At 45.7% G+C, this 26904-nt stretch overlaps 1 protein-coding gene across 1 annotated transcript in view; it reads left to right on the forward strand.

Moving 5' to 3' along the window:
* Nucleotides 1-26904, forward strand: part of LOC142079661 (mitogen-activated protein kinase kinase kinase 3-like) — an 85932-nt gene that overhangs the window by 11880 nt on the left and 47148 nt on the right. The window contains exon 2 of the mRNA XM_075144264.1: nt 10605-10684. Within this exon, the coding sequence (XP_075000365.1) occupies nt 10681-10684 (4 nt within the window). The 5' untranslated portion in view covers nt 10605-10680. The remainder of the gene's footprint in view (nt 1-10604; nt 10685-26904) is intronic.

The raw sequence follows: 26904 nt of genomic DNA on the forward strand, positions 1-26904 counted from the left end.
ACCCTTCTACTCATAACTCCCTTTCCAGCTTCCCCATCCCTTGGTGTCTGTCCTGTTGCAAGAAATCTAGATTGCGTGGCTTTTGTTTTTTTTATGGTGTGGGGTTTTTTTTATAATTTATATGTTAAAAGTTTTTTTTCCTTACATGGTGAAATTTGCCCATCTGTAATCCTGAGGCTCTCAATTGCTCTTTGGATTATGTGTGAGGATGATCTCTTGTAGAAACCTTGCATATTGGTGCACGCTTTGCTTGAACATACTGTGGAGATGCTGGAGTAATGCAGCTGCTGTACCTTTCTCTGCATGACTGCGCTTCTTTTGCATTTTAAAACTGAGAGGGCCTTGCTGCTGCTAGTGGCATGAATCAATGCCAATGCAAATTGCAATGTAAGCTTTCAGCACTTAAGTGGGCTTATAAGAAAGATGGGGACAGACTTTTTAGTAGGGCCTGTTGCAATAGGACAAGGGGTAATGGTTTTAAACCAAAAGAGGGGAGAGTCAGACTAGATACAAGAAAGAAATTTTTTACGATGAGGGTGGCGAAACAGTGGAACAGGTTGCCCAGAGAGGTGGTAGATGCCCCATCCCTGGAAACATTCAAGGTCAGGTTGGACGCGGCTCAGAGCAACCTGATCTAGTTGAGGATGTCCCTGCTCACTGCAGGGGGGGTTGGACTAGATCACCTTTAAAGGTCCCTTCCAACCCAAACCTATTCTATTCCATTCTATTCCATTCTATCTAAGTTGCATTGGACTCTCTTCTCCCCAAACACTTTGGTTCCTTGTATTTCCCTTTCTGGGATAGCTGTGTTTTTTTGAGCTGTCTTCTGACAGTCTGTCGCAGGAGGCTGGACCTGGCTGGTTGATGGAGGGCATGCTTCTGGCTGTTCTCTTGCCAACCTGCTTTCTGCAAAAAAGTAAATTGACTGCCTTTCCTTGTTGGACAGGATCAGCCTTGAGTGCTCAGAGAAGACAAGTACTCTGATAATACAGAAATGAGGTTCCTGCGCTGCTTGTGGCTGCTGGGACAGGAATTAGGGGACTCGCTTGGGTGCCTTGGGGGTCACTGAAGCCGAAAGTCAGGCAAATGCAAGTCCTCCTTTGCTTAACTCTCCTTGGGTAAGTCCTGTTAGCAAGAGTGAAATAACAGCTGGAAAACGAGATGTCTTCAGAGGGCAATGCTCTCCCAACATAAGCAGGCAAGCAAAGCCAGCATGTTTCTTTACAACGTGGGAGATATTTATCCTGTGACTAAGCATAAAAGTTAAGAGATGGAAAAGGTCCTATTAGATCATCTCGTCCACCTCCCTGCTGGCGTGCAGTTTTTGTCCCTGGAGTATATTTATTAGTAGGCTGTTGGGCAGACAGGAGTAGTTTACTCAGGGTACTATGGAAGAGTAGCAGCCAGGCTGTGCAGGTGAGGAGCTCTGCACGCGCGTGACTCGACTTGCATGTGCACAAGTTGCTTGCAGCAACAGGATTTTGTAGTAAAAGGGCCAAAAGCTCTAGACTTGACATTCTTTGCATGCTTGGAGCCTTCCCCTTGACTTGCTGGGACTCAGTTTGTGCAGGCGTCAGCTCGTCTTTTTTTAACGTTCTAGGAATAAGCTAATTTTACTTTATATTTATGATGGAGTAGGTGGTTTGAAAACTAATAATAATAGGAGAAAAAAAATTAGAAGCCTTTTGGTAAGGAGAGGTCAGCCAGCTAGACATCTGCACAGCTGGCCTGGGCTCCGTTGGCCATGATCTATGACAGTGGTGTGTGAAGAGTCCCGGAGGAGGCATCAGAAGGGTGCAGGTGGAAATGCTATTGCTATGACAAACAGATCAGTGCTGGAGTTTCAGGCCTGAGCTTGGGGACCATCAACACTGCTTCGTTTATTACTCCTCAGTAACCATAGCACGGCCTCAGGCATGCATACTTTTTTTATTTCACACTCCCTGATTTCATTTGCAGCTCAGAGCACTTAGCGTCTCCCAGATTGAAATTGCCGAGCGTTGAGTATAAAGGGACAGATTCTGTCCTTAACTAATTCAGGGAAGAACTAGAGCACGTGCTGAACACAGGTGGGGGACAGGAGCACAAATTTCTTACCTAGGCATGTGCGAACTTCCTTCTCATGTTGAGACTCTCTTGGCTTTTGCATTTAGGATCATTCTGCTGGCTCCAAAGGTGTCTCCTGGTCAACACCAGTGTGAGATCAATATTTAGGATTAGAGACCAGGACCGTTCTGTGGTGCAGGTGAGCAACCAAGCCTGCTCTGCCACCAGTGAGATATTTTTGCTGGTGGTGGCACTGTGTTGAGCCCCTGGGGCTGTGCTGTGGCCTGATGATCTGTTTCCTAACACTGCGGTGCATTTTGTTACGGAGGTGCTGGAGGTGTTATGGGACATCTCTTGGCTAAGCGATTGCTCTGTTGAATCAGGAGAAGCTACCCCCTAGATCTGTGGAGGGTAGGAGCTGGGTGTTTTCACGGTACAGACCATGTCCCTGGCACCAATGGTCTTTCTCTTGGCATGTTCTATGGAAGCGACAGTATCACAGATGACGTTTTCCAGGAAAACTTCCAACACTTGTAAATGAGCTCTGAGATGGGCTTTGCCTCCCTTCCCTCAACCAGACATCTTTTAGGGGGGAGGGAGTTGGAGTAGGACACAGTGCATGCAGGGAGCAAATCTGTCTTCTTATTATTTAATTTAGAGAAAACTTGGTCTAAAGATGTAAAAAGCAATTGCAAACGCTCTCTGGACACCACCTCTCCTCATCAATTAGCGGCATTAAATGCTCAGCAGGGAGGATTAATTAGAAAACTGAAATCTTTCCATTGTGACAGCCTTCTGGTTTCCATTGAAGTGCAGCTGAAGAACTGGAAAGGCTTCTGTATTTTGTTTTGATATGCAGGCATATGTTTCTTTCCATCCTGGAAATTAATTCTGTCTGTCTGTAATGAGGCCGTGGGAATCAATATTGAGTTGAACTGTATTTCTCCAGAGCTTTCTTCTAAAAGTAGTTGTCTGTTTCCGCACTGTGGCTAATAAGTGACTTGATTTTGGAGCAGCTGAGCAACTGCTGCTCTGATGGTCTTCCAGTTCAGAGGTGTTGTGCGGCTGCCTTGATGGTTCAGAGTTGGTCCATGGTCTCTTGAGTCTGATGGGCTTCTCTCTTCCGAAGGTTTTCAGGTCAGACTTCCTCTGAGATGGCTGAGAAGGCCCACAGCCTTCTGCTGCCTGCGACTTTCCGTTGCACCGCACCAGGCTGGATGCTGTAGGAAAGGAAATTACTCATCGCGCTGCCTCCCTTGCAGACTGCTCTTGGCCTTGGTGAGCTGTCGTGCTCAGCCTTACACTCTGCAATGCCCTAATGGATTTAGAGGCAAAATCTGCCTTTTCCTCAGTTTCCTCATCTTTTCTTCCCCCCACCGGGCTTGGGGAATGGAGAGCCAGCACAGCAGCCGTGATCTGCTGCCTTGCACTGGGGGAGCAGGTCATCATTACGTGACGGCACAGGTTGGGCAACTCGAGGTTGCTTCTCCTTCTCTGGAAGAAGCTGCCTCTTGTGTGCTGCAGCAAGCAACAGCCTATGCACAGGCTCTGCAGAGCCACAACCATGTGAAAATTGGATGGCGAAGGGCTGGCAGGAGAGGCAGGGCAGACCTGGGAGGCCCTGAGCACTTTGAGCTTTGGGCAATACATATGCTCCACAGACCTGTAAGGTTGTGTGAGCGTATGGCCGTGTGCTGCCCAGTCTGGTTCCTGCACGGTTGATGGCTCATTTTTTATCGTGTTTTGATGGCTCATTTTTTATCGTGTTTAGTCACACACGAAGGCAAGTGTACTTGAGTTCATGTGATACTAGAAGTCAAGAGGACAAGGAGAACAAAACCTCTGTGAAAGCTGACCCACGTGTTTCTCTTTCGTAACTGTATCACCCCCCCACCGATGGCACGCACAAGCCAGCAGCTTGTGGAGACAGTGGTGTCCTGGGACTATGCAGAAACATGGTTCTTCTGCCCAAAACCACAAGATGTCTTTTAATCTTCGCTTGCCACCAAGTGCTCGCTGAGCTTAGCTTCCTCCCCCTGGTCTAATCTCGATCCAGAATCGCATGGCTGAAGTGGCGTGAGCAAGAAAAGGACATTGCAAATTCTGCAGTGGCTCTTGGAGGCTGATCCGCAAGTCCTGGTCTCCCCATGTGGTGTGGAGCTCATGCTTCTTGCCCGCGAGGAAGGAGCAAAATAACCAGGTAGCTGCTGAGAGAGTAGAAAGTGGTCAATTAGTCCTCATCCCTTGGCTTCACAGTCGATTGGAGAGTCTTCTTGTGATCAATCAAATCTACGCAGGCTGCGGGGGTGAGGCTGCGGCTCGTTAAAAAGGAAGCTGTGCGGTGAGATGGCTGCGAGAGGGACTATCGATCGCAGCCAGTTGAGGGTAAATGGTGGTATACAAAGGCTGGTAGGACAACTCGTAGGAGATACAGGCGTTATCCTGTATGCTCTCAGCGGGATGTTGCAAGTGAGATGAAGTGGGTCAGCTAGAAGGTGGGATGAGCATGGAAGATGGCACAGTGGCTTAAAAGCCCTGATACTGCCATGAGGTCTTGCTGACCACTTAGGGGATGTGGGGGACCTCCCTCCTTCCCAGTCCAAAGCTTGGTTGTTTAGTGTTAACCTCCCCGTTAGGGCACGTTGGACCAGTCATAAAGTTTGTAATGCTTTTGATACTCTTAGAGGTCAAAGCCACAGAGACAGGGTTGGTTCCTGCCTACCATTATCCTCGGGGAGAACTGGGTGTCCCAGTCCCTGGCGCAGATGCCGGCTGTCAGGCCAGGTTCTCCATTGCACAACGTTGGCTTTGCAGCTCTTTGGCGTAAAGTTTCGTTCATGGAGACTCTTCATTTCTGATGCTGGATAGCAGCTCAGTGCTGCGCAGATGCTTTTCTCCCAGTTGCTTTTGCCAGGAAACATTTTGCTCTGAGACAAATTTTTTCTGAGAGCATATTTCATCTGAAGGTTTTAGTATCTATTCCTCCTTCTTGGTTTCTTCTCCTTCTTCTTCCTCTTTTTTCCTAGGGACATAGAAGAAAGAGGCCTGAGCCTCACTTTTCCAGATACGCTTTCTTGTTTTAATTTATCCCCCACAAAGTCTTCGGTCATTTGAGGAGAAACACAAAAAAAAGGCCATGAAAACCTGCAGGAGGAAGAAATTATAACTCTCTTCTGCGTTGGATTTTATCTTATACATAGAGCTACACCTTCCCCTTTGCTGTGTTCATTTAGTGGGGTATGTTCATTGAAATCGGAGGGCTTCTGTTGGTGTAACTTGCATCAGGGTTTCTCTCTGCTTTATAAGTGCACAGATAACTATCCGAGGACAGGATTTTGCCCTGTAAAAGGGAAATGATGCAGAAACAAGGCTATCCTCTAGCTGCAGACCTTCATCTTCAGCGAGCAGGGATGTGTGTTTAAATAATCCTGGCTCAGCTGGCTTCCGGGGAGATGAACATACTGGGTTGCAGGAGATGAGGATTCTTTAGACTTTGTCACTTCAGTGCCTGATTTAAAAATTTGCATTTAGGCACAGTCTGAGGTGGGCTTTGGTGTCTGCAAATTGGTTTGGCTCTGCCAGTTGCTGGAGGAGGCAGTTCCTCTCTTACAAGTGCGAGTTCAGCAGAGACGCAGTTCTGCGCTGTGCAGACCTTCATGCAAGTAAAAAACCAAACAGGTGGGGACCACGTGTGTTCTCTGGAAATTTCCTTTGCTTGACTTGTCTGTTATATATGTAAAAAAATACATTAACTCTGACCTGATAGGGCTGTGTTGTCTGGTTTTTGTTGATGGAAGAGTCCTTTCTAATCCTTTTGATTTGCTTCCTTGTTTTATGGGTTTCCAGAAGCAAAATCAAAGCTATTTTATATACCAGTGTAAATTACTGATTATTCCACTGAATTTGGTAAAAGGATTATTACTGTAAAGCAAGAAGAGAAACTAAGTGGAAAAAAAAACGTACTGGAGCATGCTGTCTGCAACATTTCATTTACAAAGTCATTTGCGGGAAGACGAAGGGTTGAAAGGGGAGAGTTTTTAAGATCTCAGTGGCTGTTTTAAAGGGATGTCATGGAAGATAACAGCAGGAGTCATGCAGGTGTTAAAGCTCTTATTCTACATACTGTGCTGGAATCAACAGGATGGCTCAGGAGATTTTTCTTTAGAAGCAGCTGTTGAATACAGCTGCATTGGCCGGGTCACTGACTAAAGGTATCCTCCATCGTGCATGACGGCTCTTAAGCACAGATCTCTTCTCCCAGCAACGTATGTTGTGAAAAACATTTCTAAGCAGTTTCGGGGTGCCATGTCCAAAAATAGGGAGAAGAAACCTGAACTGCTGCGTGTTCATATAGAGTTGCTTGTTGGGTTTCATGTGCTGTAGTTCCCAGAGCACTGGCTTGCTCCTGATGTGAGCTGTGGTTATGCTTCTTGCTTAGCAGCCTGATCAGTGCAGGAAAGGTTTCTCCCTCCTCATCTTGCCTCATGCAGTTTGTCCCTTAAGCCTATTTGGGAGATAGGCCTGCAAACCTGGCCCGGTTACACAAGTGTTTGCAAAAAGTCTATCCCAGTTGCATGCTCATAAACATGGATGCGTAGTCTGAAATGGCTACTGTTTGACTAGCCCTGTGTGACACATCCTAACCTGAGCAGAAAAATTCCATGAGAGTAGGGTCTTACGTGTTTGAAGTGTCACCCAAATTTAGCTATTCTTTTGTGTAGCCCCTAAATGTGGATCCCATTTCCAGGGCAGGTCTATGTGCACTACGACAAATGTCCTATGGCGTCTAGAACAGAACTATAAGGATGAGGTTGAGATCATCTGAGGAAGTATTTCAACCGCTCTTTCTTTTCATTTGAATCCATCTTTGCCAAGCCTGCAGGCTGTTTGACTGAGCTATCAGCATGTGTACGTTTGTATTCTCACCTTTAAAACAATCTCATTTGCTTTGCTGTTGTTTTTAACACTACCCCAGGCCTGGCCTCTGAAGCTTTTTGAAAATAACATTTACAATAATATTTTTAACAGTTCCGTAGTATACAAAACTCTAGCGCCCTGGCAGGACTCCCGGAAACTTGCTGAAAGTTAATGTGGTCAACTCTTAAAAAGGAGAGATTTTTTCCGCTTGACTCTTGCTTGTTAAACTCCCTGAGCCCAACATGTTGTTCCCTGCTGCTTGAAAAAACAAGGCAAGTCCCAATTTTAGCAATGCTAGTTTGAGTAGCTTTCCAGCTGAGCCATATTTCAGGGGCAACTGTGGCTTATTATTGTTTTTTTATAGTGGTGTGTCCCTACACCTTCAAACCAAAGTGTTAAGTGGTGCTCAGGGAGGAATAAGTAGGTGCTGCTTTCCCTGGAAGCGATAAACTGCAGAAGATGTCACTTGCAGTAGTGGCAAGACATCCCGACTTTGAGGCCGTGTTTTATGTTGGATGCTGAGCCTCTGTGAGATAAGAACAGCCCTTTTTGGGGTAAGTGATACTGGAAATCCCATTTCAAATCAATGGTAGGCTGCTGGTGACTCCAGCTCTCAATCCTGGACTGCATTCTTCAAGCTTTCCTAATCCCCATCCTACATCCTTCCTCCCAGTAAGTCTCTTCCAGTCACTTTGGTATCATCCCACACATCCAGGGGAAGAATTGCTGTTCTCCATCCTCTCCTCCCCTGCTTTGCTTTCCACCACTTAGATGGTCAGAGGCTGGAGTCACGTCTAGCTGGGCAGTACATTGCTGTTGTCTCCTTTGAACTCAGTCTTGCTTACTCCCTTCTCAGCCAGGAGTATGAGGTGAAAAGGGAATTAATTTTTAAAGTGGATTAATAATCTTGCATATAGTTCTCGCATGGATACTCAGACTCTGCACTCATGTAGCTGTAATGATGTTGAGCCGCTTCGGCTGCAGAATTGAGTTCAGCTCCGTCAAATCAAAACTGCTTTTATTCCAGATGAGAGCATCTCTACTGGGCTTTCCTGCAGGTTAAGTAACCTCCAGCAGACAGGAGCAGCCAAAATCTCTTGTGTGCAAGACACAAACCTGGGATAGGAGTACTGCATCGCCCCAGCATCCCTGCTGAGCTCTTACTTTCATTGCTTTGTAGAAGGCGTTTGTGCACAGCGAGGTTACCAGGAAAGTAGTTTGTAGATTGACAGTGGAGATTTAGAGTAGTTTTACAGCGGAGGCTGGTTCTGCTAGCTGTGGGAGCGGTGGAGTGCGAAGTAGGAGCCCTGTTTCAGATGCTCACTGGTTTGTGTTGTAAACTGCCGACACTTGAAGGCCCTAATCAGGGAGCTTAGTGGGAGCAGAACGGGGATGTTGCTTTGAAGTACATCAGAGTAGAAAAGGTATTTTTCCTTTTTTTTTCCCTCTCTTATTTTTTCCCTTTTTTCACCCCTGTTTTTTAAGGGAGATAATAAAAGGGCAGAATTTGTACTAGAAACAGGAATTTGTCCTTCTGTAACAGGAAGCTGCTGGTATGTATTTTTGGGAAGCCACGGAAATCGCCAGTGTTTGCAGTCCAATTTGAAGGCTGGCTGTCCTCAGGATTGAAGAGATCTGCTAAAATAGAAAACCTTTTTTCTCTTGTGTATCCGTGGAGATTTCCTGCACTATGTGCAGGGGCTGGTTTGCTCACGAGAGCTGGGCAGTGGGGTCTCCAGGGCTTGCTATGGCAGAGATGATGGAGAAGAGCACAGGGCAGGGCTCTGCTGATGGAAAGGTCACCTGTTTTTCCAGGGTTCGTTTGCACGGTTCCTGTAGGTGCATGCTTTTGTAACTAGATACGGATTGCAAAGGTCTGGAAGGTCTCCAAAAAGCCATTAGAAAAGTCTATTACACTGATGGGAGAGTTAACCTGGACTAGCCCAGGAATTTAGGGTTAATCCAGGCTATCTGCAGGTGGCCCTTGGTGCACACAGCTTAATTGCTGGAAGTGTTGCATCAATTTTGAAAGCAAAAGCAGTGAAGCTTTGGGCTGTTTGCTGCTCTTGTTATAATCAAGTGGAATTTTTACACCACTTTTTGGTGTTTTTCTGCTCTCTCTTGATCCACTTTTGCATAGACTGACCAGTTCCTTCTCAAGCTAGGATTTTAAACCTTTCCAAGCCTATTAGTTACTTCCTTGCCTCCTCCATTGTCTTGAAAATGGACAGAGCAGAGTCCCCGGCGGCCATGGGCTCTTAGGCTAAATGGTGCTGTCCTGAGAGGAAGCTGCAGCAGCAAGAGGAACAACGCACTTCGGGGCACATGTACGTCTCCGCCTCTGCTGCTTTCTTATCGCTTTCCTTTCCTGCTCGTCTCTCTCAAAATAGGCTGGATAAATATCCTCCTGCTTGCCAGCACCAAGGCGCCAGAGTTGCAGAAAATCACTTTAATCCATGCTTGCGATCATTCCTGGTTCACTTCAGATGTTTTTATTGTGTTTAAATTGATTTGCCTGAGCTGGGAGATTGAAGTGCCTTTTTCTACTGCTTCTGCCCAATCCGTGATGCGTAACACTGCAGAATTCATGTTTGTGTCCTGGCACACGCAGCTCTCGTTGACTTTGGGGCAATGTTGCCTGCAGTGACTTCAGGACAGGAATGTCCTACTCTCTCCGTGCAAGTCAGGTGAAGTACTTAAGGTGTCTCTCCATTTACTCATGCTATCACACAGGTTTATGGCCAAGAAATCTGTGTGCTTATCAAGTCAGCTGAAGTGGACTGGTCTTTGCTGATCACTTCTATCACATTGCTGCTTAACAGGTGCCCATCTTGAGGTGGGTTATACCTTCGTTCAGTCTAAAATGACGTTTTCCACTAGTGAGCTGGACTGACTCCAGCAGGCTTAGGTTTACACTCTAAGTTTCTTGGTGAGAAAAAAACCCCACCCCTTTGCTGGGCATACCAGGTAACTGAACCCCCTTCTGCATCAGTTCTGGGCAAATTAGTGGATAGCCATGAATAGCACTTGGCAACAGGCAGGGACTCTGGAAGGGCTGCCAAGAGGGATGTATGGGGCATACATTGCTGCTGAGAACTGCCCGGACTCAGGGTTTTTTTCCCATGCGGTCAGAGGAAGGCTGGTCCAGCCTTGAGGAACCTTGGCTGGAATTTGGAAGGCCTAAATTTAGGTTTCTGCTTTGATACAGGCTGCCTCTGGGACTGACTTTCCATGCCCTGCTGTTGGTCTGTTCCCCAAGTGAGTGTTATTTCATAGGGATGCAGCAAAATGTAATGCGTTAAAGATGGTCTTGCTTTAAGGTTACATTAAATCATGTAAAAAATACCCTGAAGGTGTAATGTATTAAAGATGGTCTGCTCTTAACAAAAGGAGACCTGTGGCACAAGTATAAGGTGGTTACTCCAAGAATTTAAAACCAAAAAGGTTTGTAGTGTGTTACCTTTGGGGTGTGTAGAGGAGGGCAGACTCCTGGTCTCAATTCCTAACTAAATGGTTCTCCTCTTTCCTCCGGCCCAGGTGATGGTGGGGAAATGCTTTGTGAAGGGTGGTCCTGTTCAGTCTTTGTCTCTGTTGACATGTCAAAATTAATCCGTAAACTCTGTGTATGTTTGTTATTACAGGGTGAATGCTTGAGAGTGGAGGATAAGGTACAAGTGTCTGGGACCGGTGGAATGGAGGCCTGATGTAGATGGAAAGATGGGTAAGAACTGGATTCCCCTGAAACAATTAATTTTCTGCAGCCTGCGAATCTTGGTTGGGGCTACCAAGCATGACAACAGAGTAGGAGACATTGCCAAGATGGTCTGGCTGAATATTACATTGCTTTCTAATTTTTTTTGCCTTCCAGTGGTATCAAAATTGGACAAATTCTCCTCTTACCATCAGTGTGATCTGGTGGGTCATGTTCTAGGTGGAGCCTCTTCCCAAGTCTACCTTGTATTTCTGGGCAGAGCATCTTCATTCCTTGTATCTCCTCTCCCAAGGAAGCTTCTGTTTCAAACAGAGCCTGAGTATACTGCTTTTCTAATCGGTGACCTGGATTACTTGCACCTTCTCCCTCTTCCACTGGAATAGTTGTGTATCAGATGCTCTGTGGTGCTGAGGGAGACTTTTTTTTTTAAAGTGGAAATTACTTGTAGCTCTAGAGGTACATAACAATCTTGATCTTACCTCTGCTGCTAAAGAAAACTTGTTATGTCAGAAATCGGGACCACTTGGAAGTGCTGGACTCTCTCAGTTTTAGCACGTGAATAATCAGATCGATGGTGTTGTCTCACATGAGCAGGAGATGAGTGAGAGCCCCAGCCTCCTTCAGCTTCTCATGCCATTGGCCGTCAAACTTCTCACATTACTCTTGCAAAATCATACCTTACTTGCAGGAAAATGTCCATGCTCTGCAGCTGTGCTTGTAACCTGTCACACGGGTGGGACACAGCTGGAGGGATTGCCTGGTGTCTTCCCATCCCCGCTGAAGGGCTTCACAGGAGATGCATGGCTTACTGACAGCAGCACTGCTGCGTTTGGGATTCAGCCAGCATTTCATGCATTTATAAGCATGGCAAAGTATGAGAAAGCTCTTTGCAGAATGAACATTGACCACAAAAACAATTCCAAAGTGGTCTACAAGCTATTTTGCCAGTCAGTAACAGTTCCAGCAACTGTAAGGGTTTCTGCTCCTTTTCTTTAATTTTGCTGAAAAGAGAAGGCTCAGCAGATTGAAGAACAAGGCCAGGTTCTACCTCACATGGGTGTCAGTGCTCGATTAATACGTGGAGCTAATTGAGCTTGGGTTGTCCTGCTTCCTTCACCAGAAGAGGCAGGTTACAGAAGAGCCTAAATTAATCTCCTGAAACGGCTTCCTGGTGACCCAGGAAAGGGGAAGAGATCTCAGAGGAGTCCTGGCTGAAGCTGAGCACTTCACTTTTACGTTTGCAGCATTTACACAAGTTCACCCAAAACTTTTCAGGGCTGGTTGAAACGGTGCTTAAAAAAGAAAAAAAAAAGGAGGTGGGAGGGAATACTAGTAAATTGAAGGATTGTCCTTGCAAATGTGGTATAAAAGTAATTCAGAATTTGATAGTGGTTTGAATTTAAAAAACGAAAAATTTGAAGCCACTGCCACACCTTAACTGTTTGTTAAGGAGAAATATGAAGAAAGGAGAAAAAACGGAGACACATGGAGAAAGGAAACATGGAGAAAGGAGAAAAAACATGGAGAAAGGAGAAGAGCAGTGTTCACCCCATCCTGGCTTTACGTCTCTGTTTTTTTTGATCTTTCTCTGTTACCTAGAAGAGAGATTTTTGTAGGGAGAGGACTAATTTAAAGCCAAGTTAAAAAAAAAAAAAAAGGAAGGGAAGAGAAAGTCGAGATCTGCTTTTTCAGTATAAAGAATGACAAATTTCAGTTTAAAATCCCTGGTGAAAAACCCCAAAATTTTTTAGAGACATTTTCACTTTGAAGGCGAAAGCCACTCCTTTGTCAATGCAATATTTTTTTTTTTTAAAAAGGAAAGTTCAGACTCGCTCTGAGCACCAGTAGGGAATGAGCTGCTGACTCCAGTCCAGTTCTCAGCAGATAGTCAATTTGGTGACTTCTTTTACAGAGAGCGCAGTTGATCCAAACTGCTCAAGGTGCCTTCAAACTGTCAGCTGTAAACATAATATGGATGCACTGGGGAAGCAGTAATTGCGGGAATACTATAGTGAAGAGAGGACCCTTTTGCAAGGCACTGTGACTGTTTTTTGGGAAGGTGAGCTGAATTGGTAGGAGTCTTGTACAGATTTGTAGTTCTGCTTACACTTTTGTGTGGGTGGAAGGTGCTGTGCATGTCCCCTTTCCCAAATGTCATTGCTTGGAGCATTGCTATAGCTCGTCACTAACATAGCATCAATACTTGTGCAAGGACCGGTTAGATCTGCCAGGCTGCATTCAGAAAGGATCACGGTGTGGTCCTGAGTCTGGTCTCTGGCTTGACTGTTGGGGTGAGACAGATGAAGTGAGGTGTATCTTGATCACTGTTACTGAGTGGTGTTTATTAGTTAAAGAATTGTTAGTTAAAGAAAGCTGTTGTAACAGCTTTGCTGATGCACAGAAAATTAGGCTAAATTTTGAGGTTTTGTTTCACTTCCTTCCCTCCTTTTATATGTGTGTTTGTTTCCTCTATGCATTGGGATGGGGGCGTGTTTTCACGGGAAGAGCAGGCAATTTGCAGTCATGTCATTGATTCCCTTCTGGTAGACCACAGAGGAGGTGTGTTGGATGAAGTGGTCTCTGAAGGTCTGTTCAAGGACTGCCTTTCTTCCTAGGATCCTATTTATAGCCTGCTCAGTGTCTCAGAGCTCAGCATAGGACTGTTCACTCCTGGACATGTTCTAGGGAAGTTGTGTGACCTTGTATGGACACCACAAGATGGGAAGTGGGGACTTCTGGCGTCTCCATGGGCTGCACGTCTGACATAGCAGTTTGGCTGTGTCATGCGGTGCCTGCCCTCTGCAGCCGTTACATCCCGGCGCTGCAGGTAGGTTGCTCTGCTGTTGCAGGTCCAAGACAATATCTCTACATGTGCCAGCTTGGGGCCAGCCTAAGCAGAGGTCCTTGGCACTGGGTGGTCTTATGATGTGTAGATGCGGCCATGACCATGTCACTTGACACTTATTCTCTTAGTGCTGTCTGTGAAGGACTTGGATATCTTTCTGCAGGGTGGATGAGAGGGCTTAATTTCAGAGAGAAGAGCAACTGGATACAGCATAGGATCTCGGGACAGAATTGTTCTGGTTTTGCTTCATGCTTTGGTCTTCAATAAATCACTTGGGCTCCCATTTAGTGTTGTCCTGGGACGGGTTACTCCAGATGTGTAACGATTGTATTTGTACTGAATTATTTGACTTTTTGTATGGAAAAGGAAGGTGGTGAGAACAGTGGGATGGTTTGTAGGTGGAAATGGCGTTGGAAGGACTTAATGATTTCTGGAGGGAGAGATGTGGTTATGCTGTAGGTGTTCAGTCACTGCTTCAGAAGCTGACCACATGTTTCCTGAGTGGGTCAGGTCTTGGGTATGGAGGTGAAGTGCAGTAAGATGACTGAGCATGGGTCTGAGAGAGACATCTTCAGGAAGGCTGGTCCCCAACGTACCTCTCTGGACACTGATCATCCAAAACGGTGCTGGAGCTTGAAGTGGTTATCTGCTGTCAGTTTGGTACTGTAATTCCTGCTGGTTGGAAGAATAACGAACTCATTTTTAACATGTTGTTGGGTTGCCATTCTTCTCAGGCCTCAAAGAGTCCAGGTGACATGTGCCTCTCACATTGGTTTTCTCAGGGAGAAAAATTGGAGTGGAGAACATGTGTCCTAAAGCAGGATGTCCCACCTCTCACTCCTCGCACAGAGCAATTCCTCCAGCTCACAGTCCATTCCCATCTGCCACCTCTCCACGAAGGTCCAAGACCTCTTTATAATTTGATCAAAATGTAGCTGTGCACCAGCGAGTGTGTATGACTTCTAAAGATGTCTACGTCTCCAGTACAACACAGTGGAAGGACCATGGTCAATGGTGGTTAAAAATTGCTGTGTTTAAATACGACACAACAGTGAAAGTAATCTTAAAAAACTGCAGAAGTTGGTATAAAAAGCACCAGCATGTTTTAACGCCTAGCTTTTTTCTTTTTGTTTAAAAATGATTTAAGTATTCTTAATTCTGGTTATGAAGTGCTGTGTGTGTGCACGTGTGTTTCTGATGATAAAAACTCCAGGAACGCTCATCTAGTCTGTTCAGCATATGTACGTATAACTCGAAGGTTTAGGTCTTTAGTACTTTTCTAGAGCAAGTGTGACTTTTGCTTCAGCAGAAAGGTAATCCAAGGTGCAGGAGATGGGAGAATGATGCTTATTTACAGTATTGCCTTGACAGAGTGGGTGTGTTTGGAGAAGACGACTGCAGGCTGGGCTAGCAGAAGGCACAGCAGCTTGCTGAAGGAGGAGGGGGCCTGTTTGCACAACCATGGTCTGGCCATTTAACCCAATTCAGTGTTTTTTAGGGGGCTGTTGAGACGGAGAGAACTGCCCCAGTTGGTGGGGGGAGAACAGACCCTATCCCTATGGTTCTCCCTATCCCCATCCATGCAGGCATTGGTGTGTCAGCTCTCCCATGCCTTGTTTTCCTCATTTCTCAATCTAAGGCAATAGTTTTGCTCTTCACTTGCTCTTTGCTCTTCACTTGCTCTTTGTATGCTGAGAGCTATTAAAAAAAAACCCCTCAGGTTGAATTGCAGCAGTTTATCTTATAATAAGGCACATCAGGCTTTCTAGCTCAGGTTTTGTTACAGAGAGGTGTCTGAGTTAAGAGGTGTCCCTGTCTCCTTCTGCCTTCCCTGGCACTGTGTCCATTGCACCCAGGGCTCCTGTTTAGGGTCACGCCAGGCGCTTTGGGCACCTGGGGAATGCGGGACCGGACCTGCATCGCTGTATTTGGGACCTTGCAGCCGTTGCTGCAGCAACAGATTCAGAGTTCACGGGCTTGGGGCTGTGGCTTTGAGCATTGGAAGTAGCTGGGCTGGGAGGGAGAGAGAGGTCTTTATGAGCCCGCAAATAACCTTCAAAGGTATCGGAGGCAGTCAGGGGAAATAACTTGCCAGCTATGTTTCTCGCTGGGTAAACATTTTTCTCCTTTCAAGTGTGCTCAAGAGGGGAACGGATTAAGGGAGAAGTAATATCTTTTATTAGACCAAACTGATAGAGGTAGAAAAAAATAGGCTGTCTTTTAGGCGCATAAGCCCTAAAAGTTCAGAAGGAACAAATTTTAAGTTTAGCAGGAAAACAGGCTGGAAAAATTGCCCCAAGTTTAATGTAATTATGTTAATCCATTAAAGGAAAAGGTAGCTAGTGTCTGTGGAGCAAAGGGCAGGGTTAGCAAAAAAGCTGTGAACGTTTGTTGTGGGATGAGAGAGAGAAACCAGTACCTGGTACCTTTGAAGTGGTGAGGAGTTTTGCAGGCAGATGCTGTGGGAGAAAAAGCATCGTGCCATGAAACGAACAGCCCCTCTATTATTTTTTTTGTTTTAATGCTCAGCGGAGCTACAGGCATACAAAATTTTCTTAAATGTGGTTAATTTTGCTTTTTAAGGGTCTAGCCCCTGCATGCGGCTCTCTTAGACTAACTTTAATCTGCAAAAGCAAATGAGAAACAACGGGTCTGTCCAAGAGGCAGAGATTTAGCATGGCTTATCTCGCAGCACTCTGCGCTTTTATAGGAAAGCCCTGACTCTCACTGCCGTATTCCTGTCTCTGCCTCCCGTCCTCCCCAGGGCGGCAAGCGGGAGCCACCCAGTGCAGGAACCAGTTCAGGGCTGGGAAGCCCTTGGCAGCTGGAACGGTCAAGGCTGGGTTAAGTTTCTCTTTGGTGCTCCGTAGGGTAAATGCTTGCTCTTTGGCTAACAGAGACTTGCTTATTTAATCTTTGCCGTGCTTTAGGTCTCTTTATGAGCTTCGGTAGCAGAGGGCTGAGGTGCGCTCTCGTCGTCCCCTGCGTGCCTCAAATGGGTTTGCAAACACGGTCTGCGTTATGGTCCCTGCTTCACGGCCAAGTTTGGAGGCGCGTAGAGGCAAAGCAGCTTACCCGGTTACACCTGTGGTAGCCAACAAAACGTGTCATGGCCCATGCTTTGGGACTGTGTGTGTGGGTATGGCCAAATTCCTCCCCCAAAATGGGGTGGCCTCATCTGCTCCCCTTATAGGGAGCAGCCCAGGGGTAGGGGAGCTGGCTGAGGGCCCGCGAGGTGGCATGGACGAAGCAGGCGGTAAGCTGGGCAATTAGCTATGGAAGGTCACAGGGCAGGGCTTGGGTGCTTAAATATAAAAATAGTCTAAATATAAAAATAGTCTAATAAGCATAGAGCTTGTCAGAACTCCTGTTGTGGGTCCCAGCCCTGCGTGGTGTGCTTGGTGCTGGGGACTGATTCAGGGCTAGGCGCCATGCTGCCACACTTTTGGCAGCAATATGGTGCCTGCTGGGGGCTGGAGAAGAGTTTGAGGGGTGCCTTCTTAGGGAGATGGTGGGTATGACTAGCACACAGGGTCCTGTCCTGTCCCCCATGGCCTGGGGACGTGGCTGGGCCTGTGAATCCCGGTGCAGCCGGGGGTGCCATGGTGGCTGGGCCTGGACTGAGCCCCACTGCCCTGTGGTGACAGGGTGCGGGGTCGGTCAGCAGGTGCTGGAGAAGCGCTAAAACCCTTTATATCACTAAAAACTAGTGTGTTTTTTATTATTGAACCATCACATCTCCTGCTCCAGGTTCCAAGCCGCTGGCTGGATATGAGAGGCAGTACCTGTTTTCCCCAATTCTGCTCTCTTCAGCAAATCTTCCCCCCCGCCCACCAAATGCCACCCAATTTTAACTCAGGTGTTTGCCCCATCAACTGAGGAGGGTTGAAAGGTGTGGGGTGCCATGGCTGGACCCCCACGGGTTGTTACCAGGCCCAGCGGTGCTGGAGGAGGGGGGGCTGTGAGAAGGAGGGAGGAGGCCAGGTTTTGTGCCTGAGCATTTATCTGAAAGCCATGGGATAAACGCCACAAGGGCAAAGATTTTGCCCATCTCCAAGCTGTCCAGCTTGGATGCCAGCTATGGTACCGCCTTCGAGCGGCCCTCCTCATCCTGTAATTCCAGAGAGTTTACACGCCCTCGTCCCCGAGCTGCTTTGCCCTAACCAAATCTGGCTGTCGGGATGTCGCACGGGCTGTACCTGGGGGGGAAAATGGCTTCTTAGCCGGGCTTCGCCGCCCTCCGCGTGTGCGGGGATGTGTGGGGGACATGTGGTGACGAGTGCGCATGGGGATGGGGCCGTGGAGGAGGGCGGCGCGTTGCAGAGCATGGGAAAGCTCTGCCGGCGGCTCTGATCCCGTGGAATTTTACTGCGCAGAGCGCTGTCAGAGGGATGGCTATTTTGGGAGCAGAGGGTTGTAATGAACCACAGACGTAACCCTACTTTGCCTCCCTGCTGAGCTAAACCAAACACCTTTTGAATCCCGAGTCCTTTTCCATTGCAAAAGTCCCTGGTAAATCTCTGGGACGAGGGTACGTCGATATCGTGCCACAGCCCTTTGCGTTCGTCTTGTATGGTTTGTGGATTAGTCACTGAAACTTTTACATAAGTGATAAAACTTGCCATTCAATGCCCTCGAAAGGTTTTGGTTTTGGTGTTTTAAGGTCATCACTCTCGCCTTACCTAAACTGAGGTGAATTCCCGGTGGTGTTACCTGAGCTTTTTGTTTTCCCTAGAGAAATTCGAAAGGCAGTTGAAGTTCTTCGTTGTCGCACATACCGTATCTCAATACATTATGACATAACATATTTACGTGCTAGTTTATTCTCTTTTGCTGTTTTTTCAATGTTCTTATAGACATATTAAGAGCCCGGTCACTTAACATTACATTGAAGGTGTTTGCTTATTTGTATATATGATTATTTTGGGGACTGGTTGGGTCCTGTCCTTGTGGTGATAAGAATTAGTTATATATGTGATATACAGTTTTACTAATTATCATTTAAAAAATAATTGGTTTAGGTTTTTTAAAAAGATTTTTGCCTTCCCTTTAAGCCCATTCCTGAGCACTAATTTCTATCCCCTTTTGCAAGGGGATGTAAAGGGAAGGGTTGTTTTTAATCAGGTTTTGAACAGGTTTTCTGATCTGTTGACCGTGCAGTTTTATGAATAGTTATATGGGTCACCTGAGGGATAGCATGGAGTAGAGGGAGAATAGGAGACGGAACTCTCAAAATGAGCTTTATCCCTGAGAAAACGGTCTGTGAGATAGTATAATTGTACCCTAAAACTACAGATGTTTTATTGGGCATTTGGCGTGATGGACGTCTGTAGCTGTCAAAAGCCTCTGATGGGTTTGGTTTTGTTTTTTTTCACAAAGCAGTTACTGGTTGTGCTAGAAAAGCAAAATTCAAAATCAAAAACAATGTCATTTATGGAGAGCAAACATTTACTATCGATTTGTCAGGTAAAGTATTAACAATCTTCTATACCTATTAGATGGTGCACCCTTTAGCATCATAACTCCTTGACAAGGAGGAACGTGCTTTCAAAAAACCCCAGCACCTCACAGCATTAGTTATCTATCTGAATTTGTGTGTCCCAAGCTTAAGACGTCAGTGAGCAAACTCCTGCCAAGAAATCCTGCGTATCAGAAGGGTCTTTCCTCACTTCCTCATGTATAATTGCTCTGTGTGACCTGCTGAGATGTGCCCTGCCCTCAAGTCATACACGGGTGACCTTGCCATCCCGTGGGTGGGGTTGCAGGAGGGTGAACGACAGCAGGATCCAGCTGCCTTTGCTGACTTGCAAAAGGAACGTGCTCCACTGGTGTGTCTGCTGCAGCGCACAGTAATCTGGACTGGGGGAGGGTAATTGGATAATTTGTCTTTGTATCAGATACTGAACACGGCTCCAGACAGTGGCAAAATAATTTGTGCATGTGGGTTTAATTTACATGGAGGTTTATCTGCATCTCTGTCACTAGATGGATGCATGCAGCAATCTGTTTTGCCGCAGGTCATTCGCACAGTCTTTCTAAGGGGGGTGAGTTACAAAACAGTATTTGTAGCTGCGTGTGAGAGCGTCTGGGTCCCTTCTTTACTTTCTTAGGGGCTTTTTTTATGGTCCAAGTCAGGCTGTGAGCTTGAGCTTCTAGCTCACTGGTCTCCTTCCTCATATTGACAGGGACAGTCACTGTGACAGTGTTTACTTACTAAGTGATCCCTTCTGCTATTTAGAATCATAATTTAGAATCATTTAGGTTGGAAAAGACCCTTAAGATCATTGAGTCCATGCTGTCTTGGTACTGCTGCCCCTGGTATTTTGCGCATGGCCTGAATCCTGGTGGCAGTAGATGTCTATTGATGGTGTTTGCAGGTACCGAAGAAACCCAAAGGTCCTGGCTCTTCATCTCCAAGCTTTTTCTCCCTCTGGCTTTTGGAGAAAAGGCAGCATTTGTCTTGACAAGCAAGTTCTTTGACATCTGCTTTCGCATAGGTTAGTGTTGTCTAGTTCCATGGACCAGGAAAGCAAACCCAGGACTGGTATGATATTGACCTTCTAACGAAGGCAGTGGGCAGTCCAAGTTGCTGTTGGTCCAGTAGACATGAACTTTCACCGTAACGCGTGGGCCAAGTTTGCTGTTGCCCCATGCTCACACTGCAGATAGAAATGGAAAGGTGGTGTGGCCATTGAACATTATATGCTACTCTGATGTTTGCTCTGCTCTTCATAAAGAAAAAAAAATTAAAGACAATTGGAAAAAACTGTAGGAATTAATTAAGGATTACTCTAATGTAAGAAGCTATATGTTTCCATTTAGTTAAATGAAGAAGGGTTAAAAGGGGGTGAGATTGCAGTCTGAATATCTGCAGAAGTTGGGGGGCGGATTTCTGTCAATAGAGGCATCTCTGAGATATAGGGATGTCAAGATCTAATGAGTGCAATACGAAGTGATCTATACTCAAACTGGAATTTAGAGAGATACTTGTTACAGAGAGGTTATTGGAGTAGGTGCGTGAGCTCTTCAAACAGACTTCTGGACAGCTTTCTGAAAGACTGTTTTGCGTGATTCTGGGTCAATATCATGGTGTAGAGGCTGATAAATGAATTTCTGTGGCCTTTGTATACAGCCAAGAAGGGTAGATCAAGTTAAGTCCTCTCTGAATTTAAAGGTGTGAACGTATTTAGCTCTGGCTGCAGACTTATGTAGTCTTGGGCAAGACTTTTTTCTGTCTCAGATTCCTGTCCACAAAATGAAACATAAAAACTAGCTCATCTCTCTTTCCATCTGACAGTTTAGCTGAAAATCCATCAGGACAGAGGCAGCCCTTTGCAGGTACTGAGTGATGCTGAGATAGTGAGTTTTGGCTTTCAGTTGAGGGTTCTCTTCGATAAATGATAGATGTCATATACCAGTTAATCAAATAAATGTCTGTTTTCCAAAACCAGAGAAAATGAAAGGCTGATGTCTTTTGTAGGCCAAAGTTAAGACTGTCAGTGTCATAGTCATGTGGTTCCATATTTCTTTTGACTATGTTTTATTACATTTCAGTATTTTTTTTCCTGTATGTTCAAAGTCTTGCCTTTTGAAAGGCCTTTTACTGAAGGTGACAATATTTCTGTGAGGCTTCCCATCCTCTCCTCATCCCCTCCCAGCCTTCATAGAACTCTCCCCTCTGCCCGGGGATATCCCCAGCAGTTGCATCACCTTCCAGAGAGGTGGATGCTAGTGATGGAGGGTGCTGCTGGAATTTACACAGGCACAACAGCTGAACTGGGCTATCAACATCACAGTTGCGAAAAGCACAGTGGGATCTTTAGTGACCACAAGTGGTCACGTCTGTGGTTTTACGTTGGATCCAAGCGGAAGTATGTATGACAAGGCTTAGCCACACGCTCCAGCCTTGCTCAGTAATGACTCACAGGACAATATTCTTCCCTTCTGCACCGCCCAGGATTTTTCCCCGACATTTCCCATCCCCAGCTCTGCCTGGTGTGTGAGAGAGGCCGAAATCAGAACTTGCTGTGTTTTACAAGACACTGTTTTACTTCTGCAGGCTTTTCTGTGTGCTTCATCCAGCTGGTGCTTTTTTTTTGCAATGTTGATGGAAGCAGCTTCATGGAACTACCGTAAACTGCCTCTTAGTAATGACCTATTAGTGAAGCCAACAATAACAGCACTGTCTAGACCATCTGAACACAGCTAAATTATTCCTTTGTCCCTTCTTCATTTGCTTTCTCTCCTGACTGTTGAATTGTTTTGGGTGGTCCGTGTTGACCTTCAGGCTTGCTATTTCTCCCTTGCTTTTTTTTTCTCTCCCGTTCAGCAGTGAGCCTGCTGTACTAAGACTGAAACTCCAAGTTCCTCTCTCCTGCACGCATGTAGCAGTGCCGGAAACGTGTATCTGAAGGGCAGAGAGATGTGTCATCTTGCAGCTTTTTGATTTCTCTTCGTGGTTGATTTTACTAAGTGCCGAATGCCCTAGATTCGCATTGGTAGTGCCTTGGACCTGTGAGTCTTGACATCTCACAGAACTGAAAACTTGATGAGAGCAGAAGGTATTCTGTTTTTCATAAGATCCTGAAAAAATGGATCAGCATACTTTAATTAAAGTATAAACCCAGCCTTCCCATGACCACTCTAGCTCTGTTTGTCATTGCTTCCTGGGAGGGCTCTTGGCTGATTTCTTCCGTGTGTTCGTCTCCTCTATGTGACTATGGATATTTCCCTCTGCCCCAAAACTTTTGGGAAATTAGTATCTTTGAGACCTTTATTATATTTGGTTGGAAGTGGTCCTTGATTGGATGGGCTGGCGATGTGATCAAATGAGCTTTGTCACAGGAAGATGATTGAAAAAGTGCAAAATTGAGGTGGTGGTGGGAAGTAGGGAAGAAAGAAATGAGTTTCCTACTAAGGGAAGTAGCTGAAAATAAAGAGCTGAGGATGGAGGAATAGACACTGGGGACAAAGGAACAGTGCCAAACACAATGGATTTTTACATTTCATTTTTGCTGTCTTTGCAATCAGCTTTTCTTTGTCCTGCTCTTCCTTAGTAGAAATATTCCTGTTTACACGTTGTGCTGGGGAGAGAACAGGCTTCATTGTACAAGTAACTCATACTGTCAATCTACAATACCTGAAGTGAATTTGTACAAAACGGTGCAAGAGTGAAGTTGGGCCAGAAGGTTGTTCAGGAGCAAGAACCTGTTGTGCAAAGTCAGTGGTTTCCATGAGTCTCCGAGTCCATCAGAGCTCTGTGGATACTTCATTGGTGTTGTGCAACTTGCAGCTGTTTTGCTCTGGAGCCGTGGCAGAGCCTGGGAAGATGTTTGCTGTGTAGTCTCAATGCTGCTTTCTCACAAGGCTGAAGCATATTTGGGTCCTGCCAGTCCTAGATCAGGAGAACCTGATCTTGCATGTCCCTCGGGCATGGGATTCCTATCGATTCCCTGGCATTTTCCCCTGGGGAGAGCCATCCATCCTGCACCCTCTGCTCGCTCAAACCAAGCCAAACGGAGAGCGAGCAGCCTGTGACGCCCCTTTTGCTGGAGAGGCTTGGGAGTGGCATTTGGATTTAATTATCCAGTAAGTTTCAGTGCTTGTTTGAATTTTGACTGAACTGGCTGAGCTGGCTGCTTGTTTCCATGGAACAAAGTTCTCCACCCTTCTTGGGAGTCAGCTCGGAGACCCCAAGAGCAGTAATTAGGATGGGCAAGTGGCTTAGTCTGGAAAGCATCAGTTCCTGTGCAAAGCTGTCATGGAGAGGACTGGGAAGTGTCAGTTTTGCAACCGATGATGCAAATTGTGCTCCTGCTCTGAAGTTGCTTCAGAGCATGGTGTGGGGTTTTTTTTGCTTTATTTTGAACAGTTGAGGCTTCGGTCATAGTCCCTCTGAAATTGCAGTTCTCTTGGACTAAAAACACACTGTTAAAAGTGGTTAAAAAGCTACTTAAGCACATAGAAATACATTACTTCAAGGAAATAATGTATTTCTGCTTCTGTTTAAGTCGTGTTCTTTCATGCTGCACCAGCAGAAAACAACCTTTCCTGTTCGTATAGGAAGAAGTTTTCCTATCTTATTTTGTAGCAGTGATGGCATGGATGTGTATTTTGTTTTTTTGGCAAATAACACTCATGTTTTGTAATAAAAATTTCTCAAATGCTCTTCAGAATGCTCTTTGGCGTAGGCTTTTTAGTAGATGGAGGAACAAAGATGCTGAGTTGACAGCCTAAATATTAGAAATATCTTCTCTTTCTTTTTTTTCTTCTAGTACGTGATTCAGGACAGCTAGGGCCCAGTTTTACACAACTGATTCTAGGCTGATTAAGTTGATGGTTGGGTATTTCTGAAAATAGGCTAAATTTTAGCAATTACTAAAAGTGAGTGGATGCTTCTTGCTTTGCTATGCTGGGAGAGGTGCAAAAGGACACTTCTGGCAGAGAAGCCTGACTTTCTAAGGAAATGTGACTTTCACAATCATGCAGGTGGGGTTGCAGCACCAGGAATTTTTGAACCTATTTGATGGACGCAGAGGATGACTGTGTTGCAAAAAGTTTTGACAAAATTGATGGGTAGGTAGAGGAGGAAGACTCAGTTATTGCTTTGAGGGCAATGTAATATAAACCCAACCTTCCCTGGACATTGGAAACCCTTTGGTGTTTAAGGAGAAGACAGAAGTCCATGGGAAATTGGTCTTCCTTGCTTTTTTGATCAGTAAACTTGTCACAAGTTTGTTTGAATACCCTGACTTGGTGGCCAGCATAAGCCCCATGTGGTAGGATAAGCAATGAGGACGTCCAGGTTTCCTGGACACCCTGCAGAGGTGATTTTCAGTCGCAGTGTCTCTGCGTTTTGCAGGGTTGCTCACTTCCAGCTTCCTCCTAGTGAAATTATGTTGCGATCCCTTGTGACTACTCTCTGTACAAGGGACAAAGTAAGCTACCCTGTAGGAATAACACTGAAGCAGTGACCCTGAATACTCCTCTCTAGTGGTAATAGTGATAGGATCCACTTCAGCTCAAAGATCTCTCTTTTTTGATGTCTTCAGTGATGCCATGTGCTCATCAGACATCCTAGAAAAAGCATGGTTCATGCTATTGCTCTCGGCTGCATGGTTAATCCTCGCAGGTACCCACGGGATGTGGTGGGAGCTCTCTGGGATGTGGTCTATGGGGAGTTTGGGCCAGCTCTTGGGGTCTGCCAGGTCTTTCTCTTGGGAGGAATGGTGGGAACAGCTGAGAGTCACTCCAGAAAACTTTGAAGTTACTCTGTCCCTGTTTGTTGGTTTATTATTATTTTTTCTTATTATTGCTCTTGACCTTCAACAAACCCTGCTGTCCCTCCTTGGGACAGGCAGTGCTGACTCTTGTAAGTCCTGGAATATCCTTGCAGGGCACCGGTGGGTTAACCAGAGATGCATCTCCCGGCAGATGCTGCCGGGCATGTCCAGGGAGGTTTGGAGGTGGGAGAGCGGTGGTGGTGAATCGGGTGGTTTTGCTAGCAAAAGCCGGGCTCTGCCACTGCCTGTTGAAGCCCTGTTTCCCCATGACATCACAGACAGCGTTTTGTGTCAGTGAGTTCAGGAAACTTTTGTTGTCACTCGGGTTGGAAAAAAGAAAAGGGGTGAGAGGCATTTTAGAGATTATAGCTTTGGTGGAAAATTCCTGGAGGGTGGTGTGTGGGGTTTTTGTTTTTGTGGGTTTTTTTTAACTTGTCCCTCCCCTCTTTCCCTTCCCCCTCCACAAAAAAAGTTTTTTTTTCTTCTTTTTTGTGTTGGGTTGTTTTTTTTTTTCCTACTACAAAATCTGTCTGGAAAACTATGCTTGTCCCCAGAGGTCCCTTTTAACAACAACAACAAAAAAAAATAAAAAAAACCCCAACCAACCCAAAACCCAAACGATGGGAACATTGTTGTGGCTTTTTTTTCCCCTGAACTAGAACTGAAAGTTACTTTTTTCTTGAGTGTTTTCTTGTAACGTTTCAGCTTACGCTCCCTGCAACACCTCCGGAAAAACATACCTGTGTTTTTAGTGGGTAGGGAAATGAGGAAGGGAAGAGGAATTGCACTTCAATGTACTTAGCTATGAATTCTATTGTTTTATTAATTATATATTTAATATTGATATAAAATACGTATTGAAATTATATTTTAAATATATATACACACGCATTGCCTACAGGAAAATGTAGGCGTTTTCCTACTGCCTGATGTAGGCAATTAGAGCTCATTTCTGAGCTCTAAAATAAAAGTGACACTGGATTTTAAACATTTTCTCCCATTTTTCCTCTTATTTCTTTAATGAGATGACTCTGGGTGCACGCATGAGAAGTCTTTTTCTTACATCTTTTTTTTTCACAGCTTTAGTCCTGATACAACCCAGCAGGAGGAGCAGGAAAAAAGGAGGTGATGTTGTATCTGAGCATGAGGATCCAGGACATATACCTCCCTAGGGAAAGCACCTCAGTATTTGGATCCAATCCTGTCTGATTTCTTTTTGTCATCTTTCACATCTTTGCAGACTTTGAGTTAAACCTGCAGGCTGGCTTGGCGTAGGGCTGGCTCTATCCCTGGAGACACTCCGTTTTACACAAAATGCGGTAGCTGTGTTTGTATTTTTACAGTAATAGCCGCACGTGCCTAATACCTGCCTGTCTTGACTGTATCATGAACAAGGAGCATGCAACGGGTTCTCACACCCTCCTAACGAGTATGCTGTGCCCTAGGTCTCGATAGGGTTTTTAGTGCTCGTGGTTGGTATTTTGCAATATAATAGTTTATAGCTGCTTTAAGAGATCACAACCATAGATGTAAAAGTGTTGAAAAGGAGGAGATTGGTTTCAGATCGAATGGGTGCTTCAAAGTTCTCTAGTTACTGCAGAAATCAGAAATACCATATGGGCTCTCAGTGTGTGTCTCTCTTCTATCCGGGGTAGTTGCGTTTGTTACCTTTTCTAATGAGTTTCTTGCCCTATCCCATGGTTTCTCACTGGCTTTAGGTTTGAAAATCAGTTGTGGCTCTTGAGCGTCTTTAATAAAGAGGGGAGAGAGAAGGAGATGAAGAACTGTGTGGTACTCCGTCACCTGCTGCGTGAGCTTTCTGGGTCCTGACAGCTTTCTGTCCTGTAGAGCACCACCTTATACCTCACAAACTGGATCCAGCCTGGACGGTGCCTCTGGCCTGTGGGTCCCTCTCCAAAGGGCCCCATGGGCAGCAGACATGGGCTGCGAGCTGGAGGAGCAATGGTCACCCACACTCAGCCACTGGCTTTTCTGAGGATCTGTCTCACCTGTGATGAAGAGACCTGTATTTCCAAGACACAGTGGGCTGGGAGGGACTGTGGTGTAGTCTTTGAATGTTTCTCTTAATAGGAAGGCTAGAC

The sequence above is a fragment of the Calonectris borealis genome, chromosome 2 (assembly GCF_964195595.1).
Source record: "Calonectris borealis chromosome 2, bCalBor7.hap1.2, whole genome shotgun sequence".
Classification (NCBI taxonomy): Eukaryota; Metazoa; Chordata; class Aves; order Procellariiformes; family Procellariidae; genus Calonectris; species Calonectris borealis.